Source organism: Emiliania huxleyi, assembly GCF_000372725.1.
Source record: "Emiliania huxleyi CCMP1516 chromosome Unknown EMIHUscaffold_168, whole genome shotgun sequence".
NCBI lineage: Eukaryota > Haptophyta > Isochrysidales > Noelaerhabdaceae > Emiliania > Emiliania huxleyi.
Window position 1 is genome coordinate 252,365 of NW_005200902.1, and position 13,366 is coordinate 265,730.

The 13,366-nt window shown below is 66.3% G+C and overlaps 5 protein-coding genes across 5 annotated transcripts in view; 3 read left to right on the forward strand and 2 right to left on the reverse strand.

The window, feature by feature from the left end:
* Positions 1 to 1,153: 1,153 nt before the first annotated feature.
* Positions 1,154 to 1,938, reverse strand: EMIHUDRAFT_112417 (hypothetical protein; the record flags this gene model as incomplete). The annotated part of the gene is made up of 2 exons (XM_005784798.1): positions 1,154 to 1,260; positions 1,569 to 1,938. The coding sequence occupies 2 exons, from the start codon at positions 1,936 to 1,938 to the stop codon at positions 1,154 to 1,156; spliced, it is 477 nt and encodes a 158-aa protein (XP_005784855.1).
* Positions 1,939 to 2,703: 765 nt separating this feature from the next.
* On the forward strand, positions 2,704 to 4,698 carry EMIHUDRAFT_230999 (hypothetical protein; the record flags this gene model as incomplete). The annotated part of the gene is made up of 4 exons (XM_005784799.1): positions 2,704 to 3,193; positions 3,763 to 3,983; positions 4,331 to 4,433; positions 4,502 to 4,698. The coding sequence occupies 4 exons, from the start codon at positions 2,704 to 2,706 to the stop codon at positions 4,696 to 4,698; spliced, it is 1,011 nt and encodes a 336-aa protein (XP_005784856.1).
* A 32-nt stretch (positions 4,699 to 4,730) lies between these two features.
* On the forward strand, positions 4,731 to 5,279 carry EMIHUDRAFT_231000 (hypothetical protein; the record flags this gene model as incomplete). The annotated part of the gene is made up of 3 exons (XM_005784800.1): positions 4,731 to 4,811; positions 4,886 to 4,948; positions 5,052 to 5,279. The coding sequence occupies 3 exons, from the start codon at positions 4,731 to 4,733 to the stop codon at positions 5,277 to 5,279; spliced, it is 372 nt and encodes a 123-aa protein (XP_005784857.1).
* An 896-nt stretch (positions 5,280 to 6,175) lies between these two features.
* Positions 6,176 to 10,875, reverse strand: EMIHUDRAFT_468032 (hypothetical protein). Its single transcript, XM_005784801.1, has 14 exons — positions 10,129 to 10,875; positions 10,062 to 10,094; positions 9,673 to 9,766; positions 9,495 to 9,628; positions 9,218 to 9,270; positions 8,678 to 8,813; positions 8,539 to 8,634; positions 8,470 to 8,502; positions 7,926 to 8,003; positions 7,776 to 7,820; positions 7,645 to 7,706; positions 7,316 to 7,478; positions 7,031 to 7,120; positions 6,176 to 6,904 (listed from the first exon to the last, which is right to left on the reverse strand). Exons 1-14 carry the CDS (start codon positions 10,852 to 10,854, stop codon positions 6,437 to 6,439), a joined length of 2,211 nt encoding a protein of 736 aa, XP_005784858.1. The 5' UTR covers positions 10,855 to 10,875; the 3' UTR covers positions 6,176 to 6,436.
* Positions 10,876 to 11,116: 241 nt separating this feature from the next.
* Positions 11,117 to 13,366, forward strand: part of EMIHUDRAFT_468033 (hypothetical protein) — a gene marked incomplete at its 3' end in the record, with an annotated part of 3,260 nt that continues 1,010 nt past the window's right edge. The window contains exons 1-7 of the mRNA XM_005784802.1: positions 11,117 to 11,491; positions 11,671 to 11,917; positions 12,044 to 12,133; positions 12,388 to 12,468; positions 12,609 to 12,707; positions 12,782 to 12,940; positions 13,120 to 13,189. Of these exons, the coding sequence (XP_005784859.1) occupies positions 11,487 to 11,491; positions 11,671 to 11,917; positions 12,044 to 12,133; positions 12,388 to 12,468; positions 12,609 to 12,707; positions 12,782 to 12,940; positions 13,120 to 13,189 (751 nt within the window). The remainder of the gene's footprint in view (positions 11,492 to 11,670; positions 11,918 to 12,043; positions 12,134 to 12,387; positions 12,469 to 12,608; positions 12,708 to 12,781; positions 12,941 to 13,119; positions 13,190 to 13,366) is intronic.

Sequence of the window (13,366 nt, forward strand, 5' to 3'; positions counted from 1 at the left end):
GCGGACCGACGACGCTGGTCAAGAACCACTACTCGGTGCCAGTCGAGTGGGTCAACTTGCACGGTGCCAGTCGAGTGGGTCAACTTGCACGAGCTCAACGACGAGTTTGCCATCTTCAAGGCTTGGCCGAGCGAGCAAAACCGCGTCGCCGCGACGCACCTCCTCGCCGTGCCAGAACTCAAGTGGGCGAAGGTGGAGGAGGGCGGCCTCTTCTACCTCGCCCGCAGCGAGTACGACCTCGCGTGCGGGCAGGTTTGAGGACGCATGCGAGTAGAGATAGGCTCAGGCGCATGACGTACGTAGCGGGTACACCGCGCGCGTGTATGGGTGTGTGTATGTGTGTCTCTGTCTCTGTTTGAGGTGGTCTCTCACGGTGAGAGTCTATCTGAGTTGTCGCTCGGGTTGTTGCCTTAACTAGATAACATTCCCATATTCATTAATAGCGGCTTGTTTGTCACATCACGTGGATAGATGACCCGGAAAATGCCGCAAGACACAGCGCTTCCAATGAAAAGCAACTCAACATTCTCTTGGACGCCGCATCCCTCGAGGTGCTCGACGCGAAGTGGCGAGAAGAGCCATGCAGTAACCCGAATTGCTTGGACCTCTCCTGCAAGTAGAACGAAACATTCTTGGAGCTTCCCCGTCCATGCAGGGTCGCATCTTATCCGTGGCGACGCGCTGTGCCACCGAGAGGGAGCCGTGGCCCGTGCTCGGCCGCGCCGCCGCGTCGTCGAGGCACGGGTCCCCTCAACCAAGCAGCGACGCCGAAGCGTCGACCGATAGAGCGCCACGCCCAGCAGTATGGGCGTCGACCGCTCTCTCGAGCGGCCGCGTGGTGGTGCGTGGCGCGGACGTCACGGGCGGCAAGCGTGGAGCCGCTGGAAGAGCCGGGGCCGGGGTGCGAGCCGTGGACGGCCCAGCCGCTCTCCCCACGTCGCCGAGAGAGGCTGCGGGAGAGGGTTCAGGAGGCCACCGGAGGCGCCGGGAGGCTCGGGAGGCGCTAAAAAGTGGCCCGGGCGCCTCGCGCCACCCGTCTGGTGGGGCCAGGTGGGCTCAGGAATTAATCAAGGATTTTAAGGTGATCCACAGTACACCTGACCGAGAATTGGCTGTCGCACGACACTGGGCACGGGACTGGCGCGCACTGGCACTAACATGACAAGACCTTGGTCGAGAGGTACTTTCCGACGCACTTCTTCTCGGCGTTGAAGCGCACGCCCTTGGCGAGGCGGCCGACCCGCCAACAACAATCGCTCGCTGCCGGTGGGAAGGTGGTGGTTCGGTGGAAAGGAGCAGTAGACGATGTCGGCGAATGTGTCCAGACGGCTTGACGACAATGACGAGGCAGTTTGGGATAGTCGACGGAGGGTTATGCGTTGACGGATCGCTCTCCGGCTGACCCGCCATGTCCGGCAGGTGCCTCGTGAGGCACCGAGTGCCCGTCGATGACGACGACCCCGCCGCCCACGACCAGAGTCTCGGACTTACACGCGGCAGCTGCGTCTATGTTGCGCTGCGGCTGGCGCAGTGAGTGGGCAGGAGGCACTGTGTGAGCGGGACGTCACAGCCGAGCGGGTGGCGCCAGAAGCGCTCGCGGTCGAGTCGGAAGAGGCACAGCGGGCAGTTGATCGGAAGGCGGTGCCCGCAGCAGATCTTCGCGAACGTAATGACGATGCCGTTGCGCAGCACGAGCGTGAGGCCGACGAGGAGGAGCAAACCGCCCGGCGCAGTCGCGCCATGCTGCACGAGCAGGTTGTAGCCGAACCCAGCGACGAATGCTCCGCCGGCCAGCGGCAGCACCTCGAGCAGGACGATGTTCACGACCAGCGCACCGCAGGCAACGGGCGTTCGGACCGGCAGCAGGGCGCCGTCGCCGGCCTGCTGCTGCCGCTGCTGCCGCTCCTCATTCCTTCGCTCATCGCACCATCGGCTCATCGACCTCAGGGGGCAAGCGCGAAAGAATTCGAGCCGCGGCAGTCGGCTTTTGCAGAGAAACGGAAGGTTGCAGCGAGAATCGGCGAGAGACTGCGAAAAGAGATAGGAAGAGGCAGACTCCCTAGGGTGGGCGACGGCTAGCGCATCACACTCCTCTCCTTAAAATCCCTGTGTGGTGGCGGCGTGCCGTCCTCCCATCCCTCCCTTGGTTGTCTGTCTTCTTTCTTTTCTTTCAGAGAAACGGAAATCTTAAAATCCCTGTGTGGTGGCGGCGTGCCGTCCTCCCATCCCTCCCTTGGGTTGTCTGTTTTCTTTCTTTCTTTCAGAGAAACGGAAAGAATCAAATAGAACGCAACTGCCACTGGGACCGCCCCGCTCTTATTTCTTTCTTTCTTTCGCTCGTGGCCTGCCAGAAGCAGCGTATCTCAGTCGTTCTTCACACGGCCATCGCAGAGCAGATTGATGATTCTTGCCTGCGGCGAGGGCGGTCGAGTGCACGGAGCTAAGTGCCTCGCCGTCCTCGCAGGAGTCTCTTAGGCGGCTCCCTTGCGCCTTGGTGTACCTGTGTTAGTGCCAGTGCGCGCCAGTCCCGTGCCGAGTGTAATAGATAAATAAAACGGACATCCCAAGCTAGGGTGGGAGGACAGATTGCAGGATTTTGCAAAAGCGAGAGATTTAAAAAAAAAGCGAGGGGGGAGGGCGCATCCCCGCGCCGAGAGGGCCACTTGGCGGATAAAATTCTTTCGCAAGCTCTACTACAGCTCGATGCTCGACCGCGTGTGCGTCGTCGGTAGCAGCGGCGTGGTTCGCTGGTCAAAGGAGTGGGCGCCCGCAGACGGCGGCGGCGACATCGTCGGCGAGCTCATCTGCCGCGTGCTTCTCGAGGAGCGCGCCGCAGCGTATGGCGGCGGCGGCGGCGGCGTGGGCCTCTACTCCGACGGCAAGGCGACGGTGCGGTGGGTTGTGCTCAACGAGGCGAACCTGCTGGTGGCGGCGGTGCACCAGGCGAGCCTGGTCCTGCCGTACGTGGAGGCGCTGCTCCGCGAGACGGCCGGCGCGTTTGCGGCGCGGCAGCAGGCACTCCCGCCCGAGGCCCACGACGGCCTCTTCCCTTGCGACGCCTTCTCGCCCGCCTTTGACGCGCTGGTGGCGGCGGCGGAGGAGCGGGCGGCCGGCGAGAAGCGAGCTGCCCGCAAGCAGCGCACCTTTGCCGAGAGCAAAAAGCACGAGGCGGCGCCCAGAGGCGTGGCGGCCTGTGAACCGCGTCTCTTCACGGGCTCACGGTGTGAACAGGTACGAGGCGACGCGCAAGGCGCAGCGCGAGGAGGCGCTCGGTCACCGGCGCGGCGGCGGCGAGGCGGCGGCGCCCGCCGGAGGAGTGACGCCGGCTGCGGAGGAGGGAGGGGGGTTTGAGGAGGCGGCGGAGGCGGAGGCTGCCGCCGCCGCAGCCTCGGAGGGCGGGCTGAGTGCTGAGGAGATCGCAGCCAACTTGGTGCGGCTCAAGAAGGCGGGGCGCGGCGGGCGCGGCGGGCGCGGCGGGCGCGGCGGCAGGGAGAGGGAGGGCAAGGAGAAGGAGGCGCGGTCGTGGGACGGCGGGCCGGCGCCGGCGAAGCTCGACTTTTCGTCGGACAAGGGGGCGGGCGCGCGCGCGGCCGTCAAGGTGTACGAGGGAGGGCGCGTCGACCTCGACCAGGCGTTCGGCGTCGGCGCGGCGCCGCCCGCCGAGGGGACCACCTCCTTTCTTGGCGGCGCCTGAGCCAGCTGGTCGGGGAGGGGGCAGTCCACATGACACGCCAGGGGGACGTGTCCGGGACACGTCCGTAGGCACGCTGAGCAAGCTGGTCGGAGGCGGGCCGGTGACGGCGGAGGCGATGGCGCCCGTGCTCAAGGCGCTGCTCGACCGGCTGGTGGAGAAGAACGTGGCGCAGGAGGTCGGCGCCAAGGTGATCGACGCGGTGGGCGCGTCGCTGGTCGGCGCGTCGCTCCCCACCTTCGGCTCGCTCGCCAGTACCGTCAAGGCGGCGATGGCGGAGGCGTTCGGGCGCGTGCTCACCTCGCCGTCGAGATTGGGCCGAGATGACCCGAGATTGGCCGAGCCTAGGCGCTCGGGCGCGTGCTTACCCCTTCGCGCCGCGTCGACCTGCTGCACGACATCTCGACGGCGAGATACAGCCGAGATACAGCCGAGATACAGCCGAGATGCAGCCGAGAGGTAGCCGAGGTGCAGCCGAGAGGTAGCCGAGAGGTAGCCGAGAGGTAGCCGAGAGGTAGCCGAGAGGTAGCCGAGAGGTAGCCGACCTGCTGCACGACGTCTCGACGGTCGCTGCGGCGGCAAGCGGCCGTGCGTTGTGGTCTTTATTACTTGACGAGGTGCTCATTGGTTCATCAATAGGCGCGCGGCGGCAAGCGGCCGTACGTGGTGGTGTTTGTGGGCGTCAACGGCGTCGGCAAGAGCACTTCGCTCTCCAAGGTTGCCTACTACATCAAGTCGAACGGTCTCGTGCCGCTCCTCGGCGTTTGCGACACTTTCCTTAGTTGTTGATCTGTAATGACCATTCAACAGGCTTCGTGCCGCTCCTCTGCGCTTGCGACACCTTCCGCTCCGGCGCCGTCGAGCAATTGCGCGTCCACGCCCAAGCGCTCGACGTGCCCCTCTTCCAAAAGGGGTACGGCAACGACGCGGCGCAGATCGCTGCCGACGGCATCGCGCACGCGCAGGCGATGGGCGCAACGCGGCGCCTCGTCGACACGGCCGGCTGACTAGTGAGTGAGTACTTGTGAGTGAACAGGCGATGGGGTATGACGCGGTGCTCGTCGACACGGCCGGCCGGATGCAGGACAACGAGCCGCTCATGCGCGCGCTCGCCAAGCTGGTGGCCGCCAGCGACTCGCCCTCGCCGCCCTCGTCGGCGGGGCACCCCTTCCTCAGTGAGTGGCGCATGAGCAGGTGCATGTCAACTCGCCCGACCTCGTCCTCTTCGTCGGCGAGGCGCTGGCCGGCAACGACGCCGTCGACCAGGCGGCCGGATGCAAACACGCGATCGCGTGAACCTCGGCCCCACGCGTCCTTTTGGCGCACCCGCCGTGGACGCTTGTCTGTTTTCGTCGGCCAGGTGACCGGCTTCAACGCGTCGCTCGCCCAGTACGCGGGCGGCAAGGCGCCGCGGCTGATCGACGGTGTCATCCTCACCAAGTTTGACACGATCAACGACAAGGTGGGCGCCGCCCTCAACCTCGTCTACACGACGGGCAAGCCCGTCGTTTTCGTCGGCGTCGGGCAGACGTACGAGGACATCCGCAACCTCAACGTCGAGCACGTGGTGCGTGCACTCACCGGCTGAGGCCGGCTGGGCGGTGGATGGCGGAGTCGAGGTGATTGCCAGCGGAGGAGAGCACGGTTCGCCGACAAGGGGAAGCTAGGGCGACCTATACTAGGACCTATACACCTGAGCGCGTCGCCGAGCAGCCCCTTGCTTGGCCACGCCAAAGTCGCGCAGCTGAAGCAATAACGCAGACCTTAATGGTCGTGAGGGTGACATTTCACCTTTCGCCCCGTCCTCACGCGAATTTTGACATTTTTGAATCCGCCGTCGGAGCAAGATATTACGTTTGCTTGAAGTCCAGCCAAATAGCAGCGTTCCGGCGCCGAAAAGGCCAGCCAGAGTCCACACCCCTCTAGGGACGATTGTTTATGGCGCGTTCGATCATCCTGCTCGCGGGACTGCTGGCGGTCGGCTGCGCTGCCCTGTCGGCTGCCCAGGCACAGCCCAGGGCGGAGCTGCTCGACGAGCCTGAGCAGGTCCTGACCGTGCGCTCGGACACAGGCTACAACTCGCCAGACGTGCTGCGCAAGCTGCAAGAGATGGACCCTGAGGTGGAGCGCTTCGCTGGGTACATCGCAACCGTCTCGCCCGCCATCTTTGCCACCTATGCCCTTGTCGGCTCGCTGGGCTGCTTCCTCATGTTTTGCTTTACCTGTGCCTTCACCGCATGCTGCACGGTCGCGCTGCTGCCGTACGAGATCTGCACGGGGAACAGCTGCTGCCCGTGCCTTCCCTGCCTGTGAGTGGACGCTCTATTGGCCCCGCGTGCGGCTGGCCCACGCACGTTATTGGTCGGCTACCTCGCAATGCGGCGTTCGGCGATGTAGTGTCCGGAAGCTAGCATATAAAATGTGCAGGGCTGCAGCTCAGGGGGAGGCTGCAGCTTGCTTTGTCCGGCCGGGGAAGAGTTGGGTGGAGGATATTGCGCCAGTTGCCGCTAGAGCAACCACAAAAACAGAGGGAGAAATTGTGATGCAGACGATGGAAACACTTCATGAGTGCGCCGAGACACAGTCTGGCAGAGAGACTGCGGGGCACACGGGCAGAGCGGCAGACGCGGCCAGAGGGTGCGTGTTGTGTTGAGAACAGTGTTGTAGAATCCTCTAACAGCCTGACGCAACATGTACGCGCGCGCAGCCGAGGCAGCAACGTTAGCATCGGGCGCATGATGAACCTCAGAGGGCGATGTACTGCCGCGAGGTGCGACCGTTGTTGACGGCCCCGAAAGAGCGGCGCCGCAGCGCCACGGCAAGCGCCACGGCGCCCCCGGCACAGACTGCGATCCACGAGGCGCGCGCGGGCGGCGGCGCCTCGAGAGTCGGCCCCTCGCCCGGCTTGTCGCCCGCCACCGTCTCCACGAGGAGCTCGGGCGGCGTCATGGCCGCGCCGCTGGTGGCAACGGGGGCGGCGGCGGCCGCGACGCCCACAGAGCGAGCCGCCGCCATAGCAGGGGTGAGGCGGCCGGCGGCGGCGGCGACGGCGGGGCCCATTGCGGCCTTCTCGACTGGCGCATGCCCTGGAGCGGCCTGCAGGAGCGTGTCACCGTTCTGGGCGAAGATGGCGTCGGCAGGCGGACCCGACTGCCAGCGGTAGGTGTGAATCGCGTGGGCCGGCAGCGAGTGCTTGGCCGCGAGGCCGAGCGCCTGCAGGAAGGTTCCGAGAAGGTTCCGAGAGGGTTCCGAGGAGGCTGCGGGAAGGGGTCGGGAGAGGAGAGGAGTGCGCTTGGCGCGAGAGGCGGCGCGCGCCTCATCCTTGAGCGTGAACTCCACAGGGTCGTCGTTTGTGTTCATCGCCACGACGGCAACCGTCCCGTCTGGGTTGTGGAAGCCGACGGCGTCGAAGTGCGGCAGCTTTGGGATCTGAGGCGCGGGGCGGGGCGTCGTCACGAGGGGAAACTTCACAGAAGCGATCAACGAAGCGGAGCGTCATCATGAGGGAAAGAGTGGATCACTAGCAGCGACTAACGAGGCTCCTGAGGCGCGAGGCAGAGCTTCGCGTCGGCCGTCCCAACCGTGAAGGAACTCTCCAGCAGCGACTCGCCCTCCCCTGCGCACAGCTAGACGCGTTAATGGCGCCTCCTCGCAGCGTTCGAACGTGCAGCACCCGCCCTCTCCGTCGCCGCCGAGCAGGAAGGTCTGGTTGCTAGTGCCGTCACTGAGGCAAGGCGCCAGCTGCGCGGCGATCACCTCGAGGCCGGCGTCGAGGTCGACCGCCCACCTGTATCACGGCGGACGGCGTGAAGAGTCGCCGCTCACGCTCACAGCCGGTGGGCGAGGAGCGCCGCGCACCCCTCCGCTTTGACGGCGGTGAGGCAGCCCTTCACCTCTCCTCCGCCGGCCCCTTCGGGCGACCCGCGCACCTCGAGCTTGTACCCGCCCTTCACCTGCAGTAGAAGAGCTGTGAATAGAAGAGCTGTGAATAGAAGAGCTTGTACCCGCCCTTCACCTGCGGACGTGTCGACGCGACGTGTCGTGGACGAGTCTCGGACGCGCGCACGACGTCACGCAGCCGCACCGACTGCACGTCCCACTTCTGGTTCCCGCGCCCGCCGTGGTCCGCCTGTTTTCACAGCTGCACGCGTGAAGAGACGCGACGCACGCGCCCTCCTGTCTGCCCCGCCCCGTGGCCCGCCTCGCCGCCGTCGCCGCACGCCCACAGCTGCACCTTCGGGAACCAGCATCCCGGCATGATGCAGAGCTCGACGCACTCGCCGCCGCGCTGGTACCCGTCCGAGCCGGGCGCCTACGCCCGAACTGATGCCATCAAAGACACAGGAAACCGGTGGCCGGCGGGACCCGTCCGAAGCTGGTGCATCGTCGGTCCCCGCCGCAATCAGCGAGGCCGCAATCTTGTCGCCGGGCTCGGAGGCAGCGGTGAAGCGGAACTGCTGCACCGCGCTGTCCGCGTCGCACGGCTCGAAGAGCAGCGCCGCTCCTGCGCCGCGGAACCCTTGTCACGCTCGCCTCTCGCTCGAGATGGGCCGAGATGGCCCCAGATTGCCCGAGACGGCCCCAGATTGCCCGAGACGGCCCATGATTGCCCGAGACGAGCTCGTCCGCCACTCCGCACCGTGACACGCCGAGCCCCAGGCCCCAGGCCGTGGGGGGGGTGGGGGGGTGGAGGCTCTTCTCTCGAGTCTTGAAACTGGAGCGGGGGAGAGAGCAGGCAGGGGGCGCGACGCGCCGTTTTTGATGTCGCCGGCGGCCACCTGCGGGATCTCGACCTCGACTGTGTTTGAGACCTAGTCGTAGGCAACCAATTCCAAACCGGCGGCCACCTGCGGGATCTCGACCTCGACTGTGTTTGAGACCTGAACCCGCTTGGCGCCCGGGACGAGGTAGCGCGAGAAGTGGCCCATGTAGTAGTAGGACGCCTGCTCGACCCGCGGCGCAGTGATTCCTGGACTCATCGATGACGCCTGCCCGTAGGGAGCGGGAGGCCTGCTTGATCAGCGGCTGGCCGCCCTTGTCTCCGGCGGCGTCCTGGATCATGTTTGCGTCGCAGAGGTTCTTGAGGTGGTTCGGTCCGCCGTTCACGTCCACGAGCAAGTTCCTGCGTCGTGGGCACTCCAGCGTCGGGGCGTGGATGCGGCGCCGCGCAGTGAGCCGAGCACGTCGCTGGAGGCAGCGGAGTGCGGCCGACTGCGATATATTTGTGTATATGTCCGGGGGGCCTGTGTGCTCGAGAGGAGAAGGGGGGTGGAGTGGAGACGGGGATCTGTGTTCCGCATCTCGAGGCGAGTTGCCAGTCGATCCAGCCGACGGCCCATCTCTCCCCAGCTCTCCCCAGATCTCGGCTAGATCTCGCCAGTCGATCCAGCCGACGGCCCACCACTTGAGGTCCTCAAGGATGTCGAGCGAGAGGCGCTCCTGTTTGAGGAGGAGCGGCCACCAGTCAGGAGCCGTCGGCGGACGGCCTCGCGGGACGGTCGAGGGAGAGGCGCCGCGCGAGTCCACCATGACGAAACTCCGTCCTGCTGCAGCACGACGTGGCCGACGCAGTTGCACGCCTAAGAGTGCAGCGGGCGGAGGGCTGAGTACGGCCGCAACACAGCGAGGTGCAACCCGCGGGCGTGTGGGCTGAAGTGCTGGTCGGAAGGATCCGCAAGGAATGAGCTCTGGCCTCGCGCCTCCGAGCCGAGGATCAAGCTTAATTCAGTGAGTAAGTGAGGAAGTGAGAGCCAGGAATGACTCCTCGCGCCTCCGAGCCGAGGATCGACTTAGTCGGGTCCACCTCGTGCGCCTGCTCGGCGACACCGCCGAGATGTGGCCGAGATCTGGTCGAGGGTCGGCTTCGTCGGCGCCAGCCTCGCGGCGCCTTTTGCAGGTTCTCCGTGTTGAGCCCCCCGTACCAGTGCACCGCCACGCCTAACACACTCAACCAGCGGGGGGGGTCCTCAGTCCCCAGTCACTGGGGCGCCGTACCAGCGCAGTGGCCACGCCGGTGAAGTAGTCCGCCGCGGTCTTGTTCTTGTACAGCCCGTCCGCCCACTCGGCGACGTGGTCCTGATCACAGCCCTCGGGTGGATGCGGCCGCCTCCTCTCTTCTCCCGGCGCCGCCCCCCCTCGGCGGCGGCGCGGGCCTTGTTGTGGTCGAAGCCGAAGATCTTGATCTCGGGGTGCGTCGCCTTGAGAGTGGGGCCGAGGTGCTCCGCCACAAACTTAGCCATGTACCTACGACCACCAGCCTCCATGCGTCCCTCCCTCGCTTTCAGCGCTGCCCCGCCTCCAGCGCGGCGCTCTACTCTGGCGTCCAAAGGCAGCTCTCCCAGCCGGGCGAGGCCTCGGGCTCGTTTTGCACCGTCACCGCCCAGAGCGAGTCGACGCCTCGCGCCTACGGGACGGCGCGTGCACCGCTCCGCTGGCACCTCCACCCCCCGCGCGACGCCTCGCTGCCTCGCAGCCTTGTACGCGGCCAGCCACTTTCCAAAGTAGTTTGCCCACGACGCCTGGTAGTCTGGGTCGAGGCCGAAGGGCTTGGCGGAGCCCGTCATCGTGCGGATGCCCTCGCCGGGGTCGCCGTACACGCCCTTCATCGGCAGCTTCATCCACGCCGGGGGCGACCACGGCGAAGCCAGCAGCTTGAGCTTGAGGCCTCGGACGCCGTGCGATTCGCCGCGCGCCTCGACGGCGGCCTCCGCGGCGAGGATCATGTCGATCATGCCGAGGTCGACGTCCTTCTGCACGGTGCTGTCGAAGTGCTCCAGCGCCACGTCCCCCTCCACGTCGTCGAACGTGTACGACTCGGGAGAGAAGTCGCAAGAGTTGATCGGCACGCGGCAGAGCGTGTAGCCGAGCCCGCCGTCGGCAGGGTCGGCGAAGTAGGCTCGGATGAGCTCCGCCTGGCCGGTCGCATTGAGCTTGCGCCAGTTGACCGCCGACGCCTGCGTGAAGGCGCCGCCAAACCCCTCGAACGTCTGGAACGTCTGCTTGCTGTCGACGGAGATCGCCCGGTCCGGGCAGCCGTCACACACGCCACTGCTGAGCACGAAGGGGGTCTGGTCCTCGAGCAGGGTGACCTTTTCGCCTAGGCGAGCGGTTTGTGTCCACGAGACCTGCACGGAGGCCGAGGAGGCCGAGGCGAGGATCATCATGCGACTTCGCGCCGATTCGTTTTGCAACGCGGGATGGATATGGTGACACTTTTTTTCGTGTTGAGATACATTCCCGTTTTCAATCTTGCCATCTCAGGTCTCGCTCGTTTCTTTCAGTTGTCGATGTTACGTCTCGCCATCTCCCGGTTCTCATTTCTTTCCCTACCTCTCTTGTGCCTCTCTTCTCGTTTCTTTCTTCTGATTTTGTGAAAGAAAAACGCCTCTTCACAGCCCTCACATCGGCTGGCGCCGGTGAGGAAGTGCGGCTGCTCAACGACATCGGCTGTGCAGCGGCGACTTTCGCGCTGTTTTTCCCAACTGCCAAATGGACCTACAGTTCCAGTACGCTCTGCCGCCCAGCTGCGTCCGCGCCCAGTTCCCTCGTCGCCCAAGCTGCACGGAGCTGCGCCCGATCGCCCCAGACCCGCAGCTATCACTGTTCGCCTCCACCGCCATGTTCCGCCAGGGAACCCGGGAGCTCGAGGGAGCAGGAGCAGCAGGCCGGCGAGGGCGCAGACAACTTTCGCGCGCGCCGCCTCTCCCTCGCAAAGGGGAATGTGCCGGGCGGGTCGTCGTCCGACTCAATCAGCAGCCCCGCGAACCCTGCGGCGCGGCGGCAGCGGCGCCTCTCGATGAGGCGACATCGACTCCCCCGCCCTCGCCTCTCCGCGCCGCCTCTCCCCACCGCAATCCGCGCGCCGCACCGAGTGACCGAACGCTGACCACTCCTGTCTGCGCGCACATGCACAACCCTCTGCGCCGCCCAGCGACGCGGCAGCACCTCCCCCCCCACCCCCCCACCCCACCCCACCGCAGTCCCGAGATGGGCGCAAAGGCGGTGGCGGCCCCCTTTCCGCCCGAGGTGGTTGGCACCTACTCTTGCCACGGCGTCGAGCCCGGCCGCTCCGCCGGCGAGATGATGGCAAAGATCAACCAGGACCGCGGCTGCGTCTGCTACCCATTCGGTGTCGAAGGGGAGAAGACGTCGGCACTCTTCTGTGTGTTTGACGGGCACGGCGTGTGCGGCGACAAGGTGTCCCACTACGCGATGCACGGCATGCAGGCGCCGCAGCAGCTGCAGCACCGTCCCCTTTTTCACCCCCCCCCCCCCCCCTCTTCTCAACCCCTCCCCCCCCTTTCTTTCTCAACCCCTCGCCCCCTCGCCCCCCCCCTCCCCCACAACGGGCAGGCCAAGCTCGAGCAGCACCCCCTCCTCGCTTCCGACCCAAAGACCGCCCTCGAGCAAGTCTTTATCGCCATCGACACCGAGCTGCAGACGGCGCCTCTCCCCCCTCCCCTTCCCCGCCCCGCCCTCCACACTCACACACACTCACACACACACTCACACACACACGCACTCCACACGCACTCCACACGCACTCCACACGCACTCCACACGCACTCCACACGCACCCCACACACCCACGAGCTTCAGACATCGCCTGCTTCCGCCGCCGACACCTCCCCCTCCGCGGACCGCGCGCGCCGCCGCGTCTCCGCCGCGTCGCTCCACACGCGCGCGGCTCTGAACAGGACTCCTCCATCGACGCGGAGCTGTCGGGCACGACTGCGGTGGTCGCGCTCGCGCGCTGGACGCAGGGCGGGCGGGGGAAGGCGCCGGAGAGCTAGATGCGGGCGGCGAACAGCGGCGCACCTCGCCTTGCGCGCCCCACGCGAGTACGGCACAATGCGATGTCCGCGCGCAGTGCTCTCACCCTCACGCGCCTCCCCTCTCTCCGTCTCCGTCTCCGCAGGTCTGGGTCGCGAACGTTGGCGACTCTCGCGCGGCAGCAGCTGTTCCCCCTTCGGGCGGCGCGTCGCCGAGGACGGCGTCTCTACACGGCGCCTCGAGTGTGAGCAGGCGATGGGCGTCCAAAAGGACGGCAAGCTGTGAACAGCGTCTCTTCACACCTCTCGCTGTGAATAGGTGATGGCCGTCCAAAAGGGCGGCAAGCTGAAGGCGGTCGCGCTGTCCGAAGACCAGAAGCCGGACACGCCCGCCGAGCAGAAGCGGATCGAAAAGGCGGGCGGCTTCGTCTCGCCGCCAGAGGAGGAGCGGACACAGCGGAGGCCGCGGCGAGAGCGCGTGCCCGGGCTCGCGCGAGGAGCCGCGTGTCGGGCTTCTGTAGGAGTGGGGAGGGCCAGCGCGGGTGTGGCTGGACGCGAACATGACGCTACCCGGCCTCGCCATGGCTCGCGCTCACCAGGCGGGGGACCCCACCGTCCCACCGCCCCTGCGTGAAACGGGGCACCCGCTGCTGGTAGGCGCGCTCCATCGGGGACCACCTCGTCGGCGGCAAGGGTGTGATTGCCAAGCCCGAGGTGAAGGAGGTTGGCGCTACCCAGATGCAGTCCAGATGCAGCCGACAGACACAGCCGACAGACACAGCCGACAGACACACAGCCGACGGACACAGACGCGGAGGGCAGAGCCGTGCCCCGACTGTAGCACTCGAGGACGCACGCGGTGCTCCGAGTGTGCGCTGCACGGGACCGCCCCCCCCCCCCCCTC

Coding starts and splice junctions, on each gene's coding strand:
- EMIHUDRAFT_468032 (XM_005784801.1), bottom strand. CDS start 10,854: ATGATGATCCTCGCCTCGGCCTCCTCGGCCTCCGTGCAGGTCTCGTGG. Junction 8,814..9,217: donor CAGGACGGAGTTTCGTCATG/GTGGACTCGCGC, acceptor CCCACGACGCAG/GAACTTGCTCGTGGACGTGA. Junction 7,821..7,925: donor CGGGATGCTGGTTCCCGAAG/GTGCAGCTGTGG, acceptor CTGTGAAAACAG/GCGGACCACGGCGGGCGCGG.